The 18,781-nt window shown below is 29.7% G+C and overlaps 2 protein-coding genes across 2 annotated transcripts; one reads left to right on the top strand and one right to left on the bottom strand.

Annotated features, from left to right (window-relative positions):
- The first annotated feature begins 1,552 nt into the window (after positions 1–1,552).
- LOC126656646 (endoglucanase 10) lies at positions 1,553–5,865 on the top strand. Its single transcript, XM_050351259.2, has 6 exons — positions 1,553–2,181; positions 2,277–2,560; positions 2,665–3,102; positions 4,012–4,150; positions 4,904–5,070; positions 5,183–5,865. Exons 1-6 carry the CDS (start codon positions 1,962–1,964, stop codon positions 5,513–5,515), a joined length of 1,581 nt encoding a protein of 526 aa, XP_050207216.1. The 5' UTR covers positions 1,553–1,961; the 3' UTR covers positions 5,516–5,865.
- A 2,453-nt stretch (positions 5,866–8,318) lies between these two features.
- Positions 8,319–10,897, bottom strand: LOC126669766 (cytokinin riboside 5'-monophosphate phosphoribohydrolase LOG3-like). The gene is made up of 7 exons (XM_050363351.2): positions 10,639–10,897; positions 10,235–10,332; positions 10,066–10,096; positions 9,887–9,986; positions 9,628–9,698; positions 9,325–9,468; positions 8,319–8,728 (listed from the first exon to the last, which is right to left on the bottom strand). The coding sequence occupies exons 1-7, from the start codon at positions 10,765–10,767 to the stop codon at positions 8,633–8,635; spliced, it is 669 nt and encodes a 222-aa protein (XP_050219308.1). The 5' UTR covers positions 10,768–10,897; the 3' UTR covers positions 8,319–8,632.
- Positions 10,898–18,781: the final 7,884 nt, after the last annotated feature.

Raw genomic sequence — 18,781 nt, 5'->3', positions numbered from 1 at the left:
TGTCATGGGCTGCAAAGTAGAGATGGGTAAGAGCCCATGATTCTTTTATGAGGGACCAAATTGGGGTTGGATATTACATATGTTCTTTAAATAAAAAAAAGAAATTCATTAAACCAAATCAAAAACATTTACAAAAGTTAATATTGTGAAAAGAAAATGAAAATAATTTTTATTGATATGAGAGAGAACAATATTTACAATCTTATTCACATTTCACTTAGTAAAATTTAAAATTAACTATAAAACTAGTATAAACAAATTGAACCGAACTCGAATTATGTCAAGTTTGAACTCATTTGAATTCAAAATTAAACCTTACATTTTTAAATTTGAACTAAATCTCAAACAATATAATAGCTATTTGAGTTTGAAAGGTGAAATTCAAGTAGCTCGAACTTGAGATAGATTCAAGTTTTACACAATTAATGATTAAAATGATTAACTTTTAATTAATTTATCATTTAACTTATTCGGTAAAATAATATATCAAAGTACATTTTTTCAATTCATTTGAATTTATTATATTCAGTTTTAGAATGAAGAATTAGTTTATAACTTTTTTTTAATAGGCCAAATGTTGTAAAAAGACCAAACCTTTTACAAAAGTTTCACAAAAGTCCTGACCTTTGAATTTTATCGATTTTGGCCAAAAACTGATTATTTGGTTTCATAAAAGTCCCGACCTTTCAATTTTACCGTTTTTGGCCAAAAGTGGATTATTTGGTTTCACAAAAGTTATGACCTTTTAATATATGTGCATGCCACATAGGCAAATTGAAATCAAATTGAGAGTTGGCCACAATTGAAACCAAACAATCTGTTTGTGGCCAAAATCGAAAAAATTGAAAGGTCATGACTTTTGTGAAATTTTTATAAAAGATTTGACCTTTTTACGATATTTGACCTTTTTAATATAGATCATTCTTTCATTGATATATGAACAATATTAAAAATATTTATCATCTAATTGTTGCATTATATGCAATAAACAAAATTTATTTTTGATTGGTTTAAAACAATAAAAGCAAGGTTCAAATCTGGTCATAAACCCATAAGATTAGTACTATCATATCGAATTTAATCATTAATCTACCAAAAAAAAAGGGGTCTACTTACCAAATTCAATTAAAACAAGTGGGTCCAAATAATGAAATGGACATCTAAACTGCAATACTGGACCATAAAGCTTCACCCAGAGGCGGTTGCTACTGCTCAGTTACTGTCTCATCGGCGTAACAACCACCAGTCGTGTATGTTAAACGGCTGCCTGAAAAACACATGTAAATCACCAAAGATCAACGGTCCTCGTCACACGCTAACCGCCATTTATCGATAGTTTGCGCAGATGAGCTGTCCAGCTTTTCAGCGAGAACACGGATGTTGACCGGTGTGTTTGGACTTTGGGCTATAAGACCCAAATTCATCGGGACAGGCCCAATAATTGTAATTTAAGGGGCATATCTGTCATTTTAACTTCAAAAAAAAAACCGGGAAAATAGTATGAAAAACACTGATAATTTTGTCGGTGCAGTAAAATATCCAGCAATTATATACTAACCAAAAAAAGGTCAGATTCCTTATGAATCCGACCGGGGACTTATGTCATCTGGGTTGACCCAAATCCAACTGAACAAGGCTATTCCTTAATTAGAATTGTTTAGTTGCTAAAGCAATCATTTACCCGCTGCTTTTTCTTCTAATTCTAAAAACTAAACGTTCATCTCCAAACAACAAATTTCTTCTCAGGAAGTCAAATTTATTCAAATCTGAATATAAAACAAAAATACTCTTATCGCATTGCTTAATGCAAGCAATTGGAGATTATATTTCAATCTCTAATTTTATTTTCCAATCAATAATTTATTTCTTGCGCATTTGGATATGTACAATTATTAGATCTAGACAATATAGAGTGCTGGTTATAGTATTTTGAACGATTTAAAAGCTCACATTGGCCGGAAATGGGAGAAAAATCGAGGTCAAGAGGCTGTTGCGGTTGGTTTATAGTGGCAGTGGTATTAGCAGTGGTGGTTGTCGCCGTAGTTTACACAGTTAGAAAGAAAATCAATGATAAATCCGACGGTGGTGGGCCTAGTCCGGTTCCAGGCCCTCCCGGCGCTATAGAAAAGAAATACGCCGACGCTCTTAAAGTCGCTATGAAATTCTTCGACGTCCAAAAATGTAATTTACTTTTAACCATTTGAATTGTTTTCTGTACTGGTTTTTATTGAAATTAATGTCTAATTTTTGAATATAATTATTTTGTTAAAATGCAGCTGGTAAGTTGGGGGATGATAGTATATCATGGAGAGGCGATTCGGGTCTTAATGACGGGAGTCAAGCAAAAATCGACCTGTCCAAAGGAATGTATGACGCTGGAGACCATATGAAGTTTGGTTTGCCCATGGCTTTTACTGCTACAGTGTTGTCCTGGGCTATTCTTGAATATGGTGATCAAATGGATGCTGTTAATCAGTTAAAACCAGCTCAAGATTCGCTTAAATGGACCACTGATTATCTCGTCAATGCTCATGTTTCGGATAATGTGCTTTACGTTCAGGTCAAATATAGTCTTTCAAGCATTTCATTATTCAATTATTGTAGCTTTGTTTCATAGTTTGATCATTAATGAATGTAACTCGAAGCCTATGAAATGCATAGCAGGTTGGTGATCCGAAGGTGGACCATGGCTGTTGGGACAGACCTGAGGTGATGACTGAGAAAAGGCCTCTTACCCAGGTGAATGAATCGGCTCCAGGATCTGATGTTGCAGCTGAAACTGCTGCAGCTTTGGCGTCTGCGTCTCTGGTCTTTAAGAAAACTGATCCAACTTATTCGAGCACCTTGCTTAAGCATGCTGTACAGCTGTTTAGTTTTGCTGATAAGTATAGAGGTTCTTATAGCGAGAGCATCCCTGACGTACAAAACTATTATAATTCAACCGGATATGGGGATGAGCTCTTATGGGCAGCTAGTTGGCTTTACCATGCAACAAAGGATAAATCATATATCCAATATGTGACTGGAAGTAATGGAAAATATTTTGCAAATTGGGGAAGTCCAACCTGGTTTAGCTGGGACAATAAGCTAGCTGGAACACAGGTATATATCATATCTCAGAAAAAACATAGAAACTAATGCCAATGTACAGTAGATGCCTTTTCTAAACGCTCTAGATTCAGTTTTCCAACGTTTGAAATGGATTTACTTCGTGAATCCATCAATTCATTTGAAATACTGCATTTATTTCTTTTAGCATTTGATGTGTTCGATTCTTGTGAGCATGAAATTTTTTAAATGACATTTTGTTATGTGATGTCTGCAATGATGTATTATATTTCTACGTTGTTCATTTTTATGCTGTTATGGCATAGCCAATGAACAACGCGGGTCTGTCAATGCATGTGGAAGAAGTTACTTTTTAAAAACTGCAATTAGTTATCTTCTATTTTTTTTCCAATTTTAAGAACAATGTCGATTGATACTTTAGTAAAGAATAGAATAAAATCTGCAAGTAGTTGAGTTTTATCATACAATGCTGCAAATCATGAAACTTGTAAACAAAACGATTGGAAAACTCAGACATGCCAAAGCAACTACAAGATTAAGAATTAAGATAGGAAAGCAACAGACAAAATTGTGCAATTTCAACAAAGATGTTACAATTATTTGAGAAAACCAACAAGTTTCCTTCTTTTCTTGCCTAAAGTTATCTTTAATACAATGGGAGAAAACCTATTGTTCGGATGTTACTTGCTTTTGGGGTGTGACAGAAGGCCATGCTCTGTACACACATAGATGCATGACATCTGAGCTAACATCTGTATAAAAAGCTCTGATTTTTCTTGTGCTCAAGGCATCAACTGTGAATTCAATGTGTTCTCTCATAAAATAGTACGTTAATACAGTTCTCTGGATTCCAGCTCTGTACATACTGAAACTTTGTCTTAAAATGCTCCTTTCCACTACAATGTGGCTTCTTGAGAGAATAACGAATTGATTCTGATGCAGGTTTTATTGTCCAGATTGATGTTTTTTGATGAGAAAGACACCTCAAACTCAGACCTTCAAATGTATAGGCAAACAGCTGAAGCTGTGATGTGTGGCCTTTTACCAAAATCTCCAACAGTCACAACCAGCAAAAATGACGGTATGTTTTTCCCTGATGACGAAAAGTAGGTTCTTAAGCATGCATCAATTAGATATAATTGTTTTTCTCTCAAAAAAAAAAAAAAATTAGATATAATTTTTTTGAAGTTGGTATTTTGATCAAGTCCATCTTACCTTTTATAGTTTCAAATAAACTGTTTTTTTATGTTTTGCATAATCGGTGCATGTCTGAACTTGATACATCGGACATTTTTAAAATCTGTCGGTCTGGACTAGGTGAATGCTTTTTGAAGGAAAATGTATTTCTCCAATTTTGGACAATGGTGGCTTTGCTTCTCCGGTTCTTTAACCATGTTCTTCTATATATTTTTGTGTTTGTGGCACAATACTGTAAATTTATCTCTTATTCCCCCTGAGCGCTGCTTGCTTTAACTCACTTCATTTACGAAGTGTTTTCAGAACTAATTAGTAAAAAGATCAGATAAATGAATTTGGAGAAACTTATTCTTGAGGCGGGTGAGTAATTGGTCATCTATGTAATCAATTTAGTAAAGAATGCCGTGCTCTGCTTTATAGGAAATTGGTCATTAGTAATGCCTTGTAGTTTTGGTCAAAAATAACGAACTTTAGTCTCTGTCAAGATATTCTAAAAACTTTACTAGACTGTGATAAAAGATGCAGAAATTAAAGAGCATCTTGATATACTGCATATTTTTAAAAGATCAAAATCATGCTCAGATGATAAAGTGTTGATGTTTGCATCTTTACATTGTTAAATTCTTGTTTGATTCAGGTGGCCTTATATGGGTCAGTGAATGGAATGCTCTGCAACATCCTGTTGCTTCTGCATTTTTAGCTGCTCTTTATAGTGATTATATGCTTACATCAAGGACCGCAAAGTTATCTTGTGATGGAACTTCATTCAGACCGGCAGATCTTCGTAAATTTGCCAAATCCCAGGTAAACAAGTCACATTCTATTGGCTGGCTTTAACTTATCAGAATTCACTAGGTTACTTTATCTTGAAGCCTTATGCCTTCCAAATCTGATAATACTGAGTATCATGATCCAGGCTGATTATGTCTTGGGCAACAATCCAATGAAAATGAGCTATCTCGTCGGATACGGCGATAATTACCCACAATTTGTGCACCATAGGGGAGCTTCAATCCCAGCCGATGCAACCACTGGCTGCAAAGATGGGTGGGAATGGCTCGATTCAAAGGACCCCAACCCTAACATAGCTTATGGAGCACTTGTCGGTGGGCCCTACCTAAATCAATCGTATGTTGATTCTCGGAACAACTCAATGCAAGGCGAACCAAGCACTTATAACAGTGCAGTCATTGTCGGCCTTCTGTCGAGCCTAGTCACTACCTCGTCAGCAGTTCAATCCTTCACATAAAATTACGGTGTGTTTATATAAATCTAGTAGAATATTGTTTGTACTATATGCTACATTGTACGGAAATGAAAACGCTGAAACAAAAAATGTTGAAATGGAAAATGATCAGATGATATTTTTTTATAAGAATAGGTTACTAACTTAAAGTTTGAAAGTTTCAAAATGTCGAAATATAAGACTTGATCAATTTCCGTGCAATATAGATTATGTGTAGCAGTAAGCATTGCTTGTGTGTCCGCAAAATTTGAATCGCTGGCTGTGTTGGGGTGTCTAGGCTGATTCTTTTGTTTGTACTTAGTTGGATATTGTAAAATGCAAATCATTCTTCTGCGTGTAATTCTTTTGTTTAAGCTGAGTTCAATTTGAAGTACCTGAAGTCATTGATGCTGTGTGTGTTGACCGAAACCATGGGAGCTGAATATAGTGCAGAGACATATATTCTACAGACAATATGACTGCAATAACTCAGCACATGGTTCTTCTCAATCTCATGCTTATCCAGAACCAGAAATCACGTGGACCAATAAGGTCCAGCATTTTAAATGACCAGTAGTAATCTACTACTTACTGCAGTCAAATTATGAATTGACTTGACGAGGAAGCTGATAACAACGTAGCACACGGTAGAACAACTTAGCCGCCTGAAAAATCATTAGGTTTAATAATCTCAAAGCCTGTCCGAACAGATCAATCATTCTCCTATAATGAATGTTTAAACCAGCACATTAATCTTCAACCAAGGAAGCTGAGACAAGTTAAAATCGGATTAGGCGTGGCTCTGATATTACTTGGCCAGGAAAATTATAAGGATCATAACCATATTCTGACACATCAGACATAATTTTTCAAAACGACTAATAATATTGCACAACTAATCAATCTTTGTGGGAATTAGTAAAACGCATTTTATGAAATAGACTTTGTTTTACACGTAATTTATCTTTTTTTCTTTTTCTATCTGTACCAATTTGAATATAAAAAAAGAAACCGGAAATCTCTTTTTACTTTCTTTCTAATCTCTTATTCCTTCTATTTCAGGTTATTGACACTCGTTAGATCACCTCGATAGTTCAGTTGTCAGTGATTTGTTAGAAACTATATAGAACTTTTTACTGAATTACCCATAATTATTGAAATTTCACTAGTGCATGATGTTACAGGTTCACCAAATCGCTAGTGATTGCATGAAAAATATGAAAAATGATGCTTAGAAATAATGATGTTATTAGAGTTAAAACTTAAAACCCACGCAAACTGCAATTTCCACGAAGGAGATTATTACTAATATTCAACAAAATACTTCTTCCATACTTTAACTGTCAGTTTAGACATATATATTTAAGAGGTTATTAAACTCTATAAATTAAAAGAAAGAAAAATGTGATTTAATAAGGTATTGATTTTTTCTTATAATAATTTTTTTGGTGGGATAGAATAGAATAGTCACAATATAGCAAATTTATAAATCACACATGTAATATTACATCGTTATAAATTCCATCAATACTATGGATTATATTTACTAACGATATTATAAATTATATTACAATAGCCTTCAATTTTTCAAATAGTCTTTCTAATAATAGCCTTCATCTTCAAATACTACTTTTTATGAATTGAATCTAAAACTTTCCTTATGGCGATAGATAATTAGAAATAAAGAAATTAAAAGATAACATTAGTCGTAGATAGACGATGGAGCCTCACGTGTGAGCATCAAGTACATGGCCCCTGGACCAGACTAATCAACAACTGATTAACACAAACAGCTAGCCACCCACCTACCAAAAGCACAACACAACACAACACGAACCAAAAGCTAAATTTGACCCTTCCTTTTGCACACGACTCACTTGTTTCCGTATGGGTCATTCAATTTGGGTACGGTGTCGAGGACAAGCGTCCTTACCTTTTTTTTTGGATTTAATACGGTATTGAGATATTATTATAAAAATTATAAAAACTGAATAAAATTACAATAATCTACAAAAAGTTTAATTTATTAAAGTGCTTTTGGGCGGAATCGAATCCACAATTTAACATAATGATACCCGGCGTTTATACCATAAAAGAATGCTGTGAGGATATATAATAATGGATGGTGGTTTTGTAGTACAATTTTTCTTGCACAAAATACCATTATTGGATTATATTTTGTTTTTCATTCAACACACGAAAATAGGTTATTTTTCACCTGTACTCCCTTACAATTCACTTATTTTTTGCCAATGTCTTTCTATTTCATTTTATTGCCATAAATTTATGACATCTATATAGACATAAAAACAAAATTATTAATGTCAATTTTGCACATTATTTTTGAAAAAAATGCTGACACAGACACTACGTGTCTTGCACAAAATACTATAAATATAATTTGTATACATTTATTTGTGCAAAATACTACAGACACACATGACGTTCACGTCAATATATTTAAACAAAAAATATGTAAAGTTCATGGAATGATATTTTCATTGCACTCGTTTAAATGTAATAATTTATCTTATTACAAAATGAAACAAAAGGACTTTGATGGAAAATATGTGTATTGTTAGAGTCTATTGGTGAAAATAACTCAAAATTGTCAAACAAAATTGCATATTAATCATCTATATGCAACACTTCATACTCGTACGAAAGAATTAATTAGAATGTTAGGTTAATAATTATGAGATATGATGGAAAATGTTGTTTTCATAAATAAAACATTGGTGGCCCCTTCTCATGGCTATTTTTTTCATACAAATCATAATCAACATGAATTCTTATGAAAAGAAAGCAACACATCCATTCAAGATCATAGCAAGCAAATTAAAATAGAATTACATAACTGGTAATTAATCACCGACAAGTACGGATAATGAACTACCAACAAACTCACTCTTCAATATTACTGTTAATCCACGTCAGACTCTAATGAAATCAGAAAAAAAAAAATCAAAGCCACAGCTGAATAAAAAGAACAACTGTGGTGGCACTCTTAATTTTTTTTTTTGGTGGGGGTGGAACTCACATCTAAAATATACATATATAATAGTAATAGTAGTAATAATAATAATTGTTTTGTGTGATGGTTATTATATAATAATGTTTTGAAACAAATAATTGAACATGTCAACGCGCAATATCTGATTTTAATGTATATCCCAATTGTTGCTCCATCTCCCAACTTAGTTTTGGGGCCACTCCTGAGTGCATTGCTTCATACTCCTGTTCAACAATTCATTATTATTTCATCATCAAACACAACATAATCATCTACAATTGCACGTGTGCCACTAGGTGAGCAAACCGTAGGTTCGGTTAATAACCGACCGATTAAAACTAAATAAAATTAATTATATTCTCTTTTTAATTGAATAGACCGACTAAATTGTTAACTGGACATATTAAAATTTTAAAATATAGAATAAAACCAAACTAATGAGTCAATGCATTTGATTAAATCGAAATTTTATTCAATAATTCATCATCAACAACACCATATAAAATATCATGATCTACTAAAGCACGTGCTACATTCACATTATTATTATCATTCCTAATTGAAAGTCATTTTATCACTAATTATAGAATTGCCAAATTGCTACTATCACTTTATGAGAATTTGTAGAAGTTTTGAATCAATGGCGTAACTTACTTAATAATTAGAAGTAATTGCCCTATTTAATTTAATTTTTCTTTAAGTTGTTGACCCCTTAATAATGTTTTTTCTATTAATTTGTATAATTAATAAATTTGTATTTTTCTGTCCTTTTTAATTTAAATTTCTGACTACTTGTGTCTCATAAGTTGTTTTATTTTACCTCAAGCTTGGACATGAGTTCATGGGCAGTTTGGGCAGAAACAATAATGTGACGGGCAGCTGGGGTAACAAAGCCTTCATCAACTGCTTTGTCTATGAATGATAGAAGTGAGTTGTAGTAGCCATCAACGTTCAATAGCCCAACCTGAATCCATTTACCAAACAAAAACATAAAGTTTTTATTTCTTTAACTATTTTTAGTATATTCCTAAAAAGGAAAAAAATTGATCCTATCTTTTTTAGTGTAATTAGCTTTAACCTGTACTACAAGTTACCAATTACAGTAAATAAAAATAATAGTTACCGGTTTATCATGAATTCCAAGCTGTGCCCATGTGATCACCTCCAATAATTCTTCCAAGGTTCCATAACCACCTGTAATTATAGTTCCAATTTTTCTACAGTATAAGTTTGTGCAAAAATGAAACAGAATCGAGTTCAATTCGGTAGGTAAATCTCAATGCAATTCAAATCGAATAGTTTGATCTGGTTAATATTTTTTTATCTTTGTAATTTTGGTTTGATTTTAATAAAAATAATTAAATTTGAAACTGAATGTATACCTGGCAAAGCAATAAAAGCATCAGCTTGACGAGCCATTTCAGCCTTGCGTTGGTGCATGCCTGAAACTGCTCTTACTTCACCCACAGGCTCTCCTGTAATCTGATGACCCATGCATACAATTAATTAATCCATTAAAATTATATTAATCACTAAACATTTCCTGAAATAGAATTAGTACCTCTCTTGGCATGAGAGTCTTAGGTATCACTCTGCAACATATCAGTAACGACAAGTGAAGTTAGAATTTAAAAATGAAACATAAATATAAATAAAATCATCAACCAAAATTCTACGGTTACTTTGTTTTTAATGGACTTTGTTCACTAAAGAAAAAGTGCGAAGGATACCCTAACACGTGGCGGCCACCGTCGTAAACGGCCTGAGAAACCAGACCCATCAGGCCAATGCTGCCCCCTCCATAAACCAAGTCAATGTTCCTTTCTACCTGCATTAATTAATCAGGTTTTATTTTTAAATTATAGAGACGTGTTTGATTTATCTTCATTAATTTTAATTAGTGGATGAACAGTGATGCAATTTGCTAATTAATTACTACCAACTTATAAAACTCTATGATTTGAAATAACATTGTAATAAACTGTAGGCTGTAGCAGTAGAACAAATACAGAATTATAAAGCTCTGTTTTAGCTTTACCAGAGATATGTTAAACATTCATTTGTGTAATTAAGCTAGATTAAAGAAGTTAAATAGCTAATTAAATAAAATTATAAAGAAGAGAAAATTCCGTACGAGTTGATTGCCGAGTTGAATAGCAGCAAGCTGGTAACTCGGATTCTTGCCGGAGCTGCTACCACAAAAAACACAGATACGTCGGAATCTTGATTCCATGGAAGGTGGTGGTTGTTGCTGAATTTCCATATTAGGAAAATAAGGTTTGAAGATTAATGTCCTAATTTGTATTTGATATAATTGAGGGAGAGAGAGACAGAGAGGACGAAATTGAAAATTTAAATTAAGGCTAAAGTATGGGAATGAAAAATTTGGAGTGCCTTTGCTCCCTTTTTTATAATATCGATATCCTTGACCCTACTAAATTTATAATCACCTGAACTTACTTTATCCTCCATTATTTAAATTTTAATTTGTACCTATATTACGGATGAGTTTTAGCTCAATTGGCATATGCCATGGGTAAATAATTTTTTAAAAATTTAGTCTGTTTAGAAACCTAAAAATCTCTTATCCCTAGTTATAATAGAGGAACTCTAAAAAAAAAGTTGTAACTACAATAATACCTTAATTATAATTCTCTAATTTAAGTAATAGGTATAGGAAAAATTATCAAATAGCTAGGTTAAAAGGTGATTAAAATTTATAAAATAGTTTCCTTTTAAAATTCATTTTATATCTAACAATTTTCAATTTGAATGCTCCGTATTAAAAATTATTTTAAAAATGTATTGGAAATGTATCAACGATGTACTTTGAAGTATTTAATATATATCTACGATAAATGTTTATAGGTAAAAATGATTTAAAATCAAGATGAAATTTTTAGGTTTGAAGTATATTTTTATAAATTAAATGATTTTTTTGATTAATTTTGTGATTTTTCTATATTATATTAACAATTTTTTAGTTTTATCAAATGTGTTTTCTTCACTTTGAACTGTTTTCTTCCTCAAAATTTTCCTTTTCTCCCTTTTGTGTGTGTTGTGTATCTAATAAAATTAAAAAAAAATCATATATTAAATAAACATATACTGTCATATAAATTAATTTTAACAAAAATGAAATTTATTAATAGAAATTTATTAATAGTTGACCGCATTAGAAGAAAGCAAAAACTTCATATGCGTTGAGTAAAATTTTATCTGAAACGTCGAGTTTCACATTCAATGTTTTTTATTTATTCCATTTCTTTTAAATTTCTTTTTCTTTTCAAAAAAAAACCGTCTAAACAATTTTTGAGAGTTCGTATTCATAAAAATGTATGCATTTCACATTTATAAACTATGAGTACTATTTAAATAAAATTTCAATTAATTAGGATTATGTAAAACAATATTTTCAATTACCTTCTATTTATTTATGTTTATTCACTTTCCTATCAAGTACCATCGTAAGAGTTGGACCTACCAAATAATAACAGTTCTATATAACAGCTGTAACGGTGGTTGTGATTGTCCAATGCTGGTCTACACATAAATTTTCTTTAAATTAATTTTGGCCTTCATTTTTAATATATCACTTTCCAGCTTTCCTTATAAATTTTGTTGACATAATTAGTATATTATGATAATTATCTTAAGAAAATAAAACAAGGGAGGGATGTTTATTTTCCATTAATGAAAACTGAACAAAAAAATTCTACTTGATTAGTGCTAGATTGGCTAATATGCAACAATGATTATCAACTAACAACTTGATTAATTATATTCCAGTGATCTGAATTAAGCCATTTTCTTGGGGATAATGATTAAGATAGCACATTCGTACAAAAACCATCAGAAAGCACTTTTAATTTTGAATTTACATTAAACTTTTAATTAGCAAAAAAAATAATAGAAACGGAAACATACGGAGCATGCACTAATATAATTTTTTTTCAACATTGATTTCTGAAGATTTTCACATTTTTCATTTTAGCGTGTGCACTAAAAAAAAATACTAGAATTAGTGTTTCAACATTTTTAAAAGGTACCAAATAAAGTGCTTTTAGTCGTCTTTTAGTCACCTTAAATTAAAAGCAAAAAGTATTTTTACTTAATTTTTAGGTTATTTACATATCAAATTTCAACATTTCATCTAGTGATTTAATCTAATTTTTCTAAAAATAGCATCACACATCTTAATATTTCAAGAGTAAGAGCAATCCCAATAAACTCTCTAAAATTGTCAAACTCTTTAAATTAAAGAGTTTGACAATAAATTAGGAATCCAATGAACTCTCTATTCTTTATATTTAGAGTATAGAGTGAAAATGACTCTCCACATGCAGAGAGCCATTTTCACTCTTTACTTCATTTTTCAAATAGTAAAATTTTAAATTTTAAAAAATAAGGTGGTTATTTTTCTTTTAAATATTATATTTTTACTTTTAATCAAAAAAATTGAATAAATAAATAAATAAATAATTAATTAAATAAAAATTATTTTATTAATATTTAATATTTTATTAATATTTTATATGAAAATAAAATAAAAATTTAATATTAGAGAGACAATTAATTTATTATTATTATTATTTAATACTTTTATTTTATTATTAATTATTAAAATTATATACAATAAAAAACTGATATTAAAGAGTCCATTAAAGTAAAATTTTAAATATCACTCTTTATCTTTAAGATGCTCTTTATTTTACAAAAAATGCTCTTTATTTTAAAGAATACCATTGGAGATACTCTAATACTATATAACCCAACACTTTTAACCCACCTTTTTGTACCGCCTGACGTGGCAATCAAAGAGTGGATTGATTAAATTCTTTTTTTTGAGATATACACTTTTGGGTGAGGATTAGACGAATGAAACTTTGCCACGTAAGGTGGATTAAAATAGTTGGTACAAAGTGTTGGGTTATAAAACATTTTCCATATTTCAATGTTTGACATTATGGATCTCGTATTTAAAATTAAAATATGTACTCCATCTTATTGTCATTGCTTTAAACGCTTGCAAGAATCTGAATTAAGTTGTTATAATAATAGTTGAAGTAGTACATCATCAATAAACTTATAACAAAACTGATCTTGGCTAATAAATTATTTGCCAGATAGATATTTGAGGACCATCTTCCAAAATATTCTCTTCTCCACGAACTTTGGCAATTTAATTTACATTTCTGATACACTAGTTTGAAGCAACTGAAATTTTCATTATATCTAATTAATAATGATAATGTGATCTAAATTGATAATTCTACAGAAGCTTCCAAAATGTGCTCAACATTTTTCCCCCTAATTTAGTGGTAGACTACTAATATTTAAATGAGTTGGGTTGATGGTCCATCTAAAAATGGAATCATAATTTATGAGGGTGGGCTATATATGCAAGCTTTTGGGGGTCAGTCTTAATCAAACATATACTTAGATTTTGATAGATGAACTGTAGGTTGTAAATGCTATCACTCCAATTCAGAATCATGATTTTGATTGTAGTACATATGATGAACATTAGGAATTATGGTACTTGAAACTTCACTTGTTCATGGGCTGATTTGGATGTGTTTGGCTCAAATTCAATCCGGATTTGACTCTTTCGAATGTGATTCTAAAATCGATCAGATTCATTTCGGATTTAATACCAATAAAATCCAAACCCAATCCGAATTATATAAAAGAATGGGAATAATATGGGATTGACTCGTGTTGAACTTGATGAAGGAAAAACTCAAATCATTTACTAAAGAACAGACTTGTAATCAATAATAAAATGTTTGAGAGTTTAATATCAGTATACTAATGATAACTTTTGTGATTAATATTTAAGTATTTCATAGATGATTTATAAAGTGTTAATTAAAATTTGAAAACGAACAGATGAAGTATTTGTTAAGAGTTTTTATAATTAATATTTAAAAGAAGAAATCAAAATCACTTGATATATTATGGATCAAAATTCATATAAATATTTCTGGGTGATCTCATAGTTCTATATAGGGATTACAGTCATGAATAAGTTGTTTAATCAGTTAAGTTTCATTGATCCATAGATTAATATATAGTTGCGGTCAAATTAAATTTGATTAAAAAAAATTACAAAGCGGAAAACCGACCGAATGCATTAATCCACCAATCTTTCTTTGCTAATTGTTCTATATAAACTAAACCCAATTTGACACACCATTTCAATCGTGGAACATATCTTATTTTATTTTTAGTTTAATTACTTTTGGAAAATCTTTGTTAATTAACAAAACTTTATGTCTTTTCATTTGTTAATTAATCTAATGTTTGTATGCTATGACCATAAAAGTCACCACAGCATATCACAATTTTACACCCTTGTCTCCATTCATTGTCTCGAAATTTAGAATTATTTACTGATCATAAAGTATAAATGTTTATTATTTTTATTAATTATTTATACTAATATAATATTAATAATGCTACTATAGTATAATTTAGAGATTTTAGCAATAGTTAAATTCATTCGATTGAATTTGTTTTCACTCATGTGGTAAATCATCATAGAAAAAGTAATCCAGTGAAATATCAAGTGAGCAAAATAAAATTTAATTAACTTTTTAAAAGAGTTTTATCTATAATTAATATGATATTTTAAGATTAGTTATGATTAATATGATTATAAAAATTGATTAAATTTTTTAAAAAATTAAATATTTTTTTGTTAAACTGAAACTAGAAATCATATAAGCTATATCAATTTGATCATATTTTTTTATTTTTGAGCAAATTATGAATTTTCTTGGTATTATTTTGTGTGCGATATTTTAAGGAACATGGTCAGTACCGAGTATCATTAAATAACAATAAAATGTCACCATTTAATGTTTTTAATTAAAGGATTTGCATTCATTTACTAATTAGAGAATTAATGTAGATAGAAATTAAATATAAGTAGTACAAAAACAACAACAAATAATTTATAAACTCAACAACTCTTATCCAAATTCCTATCAAAGGGTTTCCCATACAGAGTTATGCATGTGTAGTTGGTTGGTCGCTGCCTCGTGTTTCGGTTCCGGTCCTATTTTATGTTATTGTACTCCACCAGATATCATTATTTATCATTTCATTTCGAATATTATATTAAATTTCTGATTTTTATAAATATCTAATTTTAAAATTTAAAATGCTATATATTAAATTTTTATATTTTATAATTTAAGTGTCTTTTTTGGTAACTATTTTACATATGTGACATATTGGAGACGACTGTACGATCAACTAGCTGTATGCCACATATGAAAAATTGTAGGAAAAATATTTGTGATACAAAATATAAAATAATAATAAGTATAACGTATTAAACTTTAAAATTAAATTGCTATAAATATAATATTTTAAAATTAAGTATGCCAATGCCCCTCTTACTTTTTACATATAACTCGATAGTAGAATTGCGTTTAAAATTGAAATACTAAGTTGAAATTTCATCATTTCATTGTAATTTAAGAATGTGAATTGTTATATTAATAAGTTTAAATGGATTTGGTCTGATTTTTTATATTGATTCGTTTAAAATATTCGAAACAACAAACAATTCACACCAATAATTTTATTAAAATTATATAAATCTTTTTATAAATATATAATATTAATAATAAAATTTAAAACCATATTATAAAATTCGAATAAAATAAAGTATAATAATATCAAATGTAAAAAAAACGTATTATTGGGAAAAATTATATCATTGGTGTTTGAACTTCTTTATATATGCTATTCTAATGGTTAATTTTTTTTAATTTCATGTTCCAATTTTAAAAAAATAAACAAGTAGTTTTAATCATTTTTCGATCACCTAAAAGGCCAACAATAAAATTTTAATTTTCTAGTATAATTTATATTTTAATACCATACAGAAAATATATCATTTGCACACTAATTTTTTTGTTAACATGATAGAAAAGTTTAAGAAGCCCTTTTATCCTTTTTAGCACACCGATGATCGAAAAATCGGTTAAAATCACTGTTTAATATATATTTTAAAAAATTAAAAATAAAATAAAATTCAGGCATTAACATAGTAAATTCAAAAAAAAATTGACATCACTGATTTTTTACTATAAAAATAGCTACAAGATTGGATGTTAACATTTGAAGGGTAGCATGCATACACAAAGTAAGGTTACAAATTTCCGATTAGTAATAATTTGTATAAATCTTTCAGTAAAATATATATAGAATTTGTTTCTCAACCTGACTTAGCCTCTTGTGGCTTGTAGCCATGCACACAATGATATCACCTCCTAGCTACCTGTCTCTACATCTACAACACATCTTACTCAATTTTTTTATTTTATTTATTTTAATACATTCCACTAAAAGTGGGCTTTCAATGGTTTTGACCACTATTATTTTATAATACAATGTTTATTAATTACAATCTTCTAGTGTTTGAAAATGTGGTTTAGGAAAGTACACATCTTAAAAAAATAAAAAAGGGCTTGATCTTTTGGAAGGTTGAAGAAGAAAAAACCTAATCTCTTTTTTTCTTTCAAATTTAAAAAAATTAAGGGCTTTAATATTCATTTGGATTGTTTTGGGTCATTTAAATAGCTGGAGCAGGACCTGAATGACAAATATTTATAGATTCTTTATGACCTTTTCTATGAGTTTATTGATTTATTTTGAACCGGCCTTTTTGATAACTCTAAAATTAGATTCATATAGCTTTGATGGGTTGGCAGGCAAGATCTCTTCCAATTATTAAATATTACACAAAAAATACCTATATTTCATATATAAAATGTACAACGTGTCAAAGTCTAAAGAGTGGCATGTAATTTCATTTCATCTATTTTGGTCCTTTTAATTTTTTATTGAACAGTTTAGTCCATCTATGATAAACAATTGAAATTCTACTTGGTGACTATAATCGAGGGTTATAGGGTTGCTGTAGAATATGTAATGAGCCCCACCTCTGTCAAAAAATATCCCTTGCACGTAGTATAACTAACCCATTGGCAGGCATAAATATCCTAACATTATTTTAATTTAATTATTGGAAGTATTGGCAGATAAACATATGAATAAAAATAAAAGTTTGAGAGTAATGGAGTAATTTTCATTGACAGTTCCTCCATGTTTACTTTATCTCCCATTATAGTCTCTAAATTTTAATTTATCACTATATTCTTTCTTAATACTATTTTATACTTCTTCTGCCCCGTTTAAGAAGAGGTATATTTTATTTTCACATGTCCCATCTAAAAATTCGTATTGTATTTTATATGCTAATTTATATAAATTTATTTATTTTACTCTCCCTTTTCTCTTTCTAAAATTAATGACTACTACTCTATACGCGAATTATAAAATCATCATTAATAGAAGTAAAATAAAAAAAAAACTATAGTAATTAATGTCTTTTTAATTTATGCGTAAAAGTCATTTGCCCATTTTTAAACGGGATAGAAGAAATATCGATTTTATTACAGACGTTATAACAACTCAATTTCTATCAAAATTTAATAATTTAAAACAAGTTATGATTTTATTATTTATTTTTTCACATAAAGTCGTGTCAGCATCCTTCTCCATTTTGCGCGGTTCGAGGGGCACTTGAGTCAACCGCCGGCGCCCGACTGCGTCTTGACCCCTATCCAATTTTTAGGCCAATTCCCCCTTTGTACTAACAAAAAATGAGATTTTTGCCGAATCCGAGTTTGCTATATTACCAATTCAAATAGAACTTCACAAATAAAGTTAAAGATATTATTCATATGAAATAAAAGTTGAGTGAGAATATAATTAATAAATTAAAGTTTATAGATCATAGTGAGAAAAAGACGAAAAATTGAAGGACTGTCAATGAAAATTATCCAAATATTCGAGCAAGCAACTGTATGAAACTATGCGTACTCTAATCCAAACTCATATAATTATAATATAAACTGTTTGCTATATTATATAGCCCTATTTGTCCCAATGTTATGCCGCTAAATTTGTTTTCCTAATGCAAGCAATCTAAGATATCTTATTAGCTTTAATAAATTATAATAAGCAAAAGTTGATGGGATTGTAATCCAATTTTAAAACTATTGGCTAAGAAACCAAATCTTCAACAGATAATTTGACATAATCTTAAGACAAAAGGTAGTATAATCTGAGGCCATGAGGATTGCCTTTACTCTTTAATTATTAGAATTTTTGATTCATAATGAATTATTATAGCCGAAAAATAGTTCCACTTTCACACTTTGTAGGAGACTATAGGCATTGGAAATTAGTTAATT

Source organism: Mercurialis annua, linkage group LG1-X (assembly GCF_937616625.2).
Source record: "Mercurialis annua linkage group LG1-X, ddMerAnnu1.2, whole genome shotgun sequence".
Lineage (NCBI taxonomy): Eukaryota > Viridiplantae > Streptophyta > Magnoliopsida > Malpighiales > Euphorbiaceae > Mercurialis > Mercurialis annua.
Note: the sequence above shows the minus strand (reverse complement) of the source record. Positions and strands in the feature narration are given on the sequence as shown.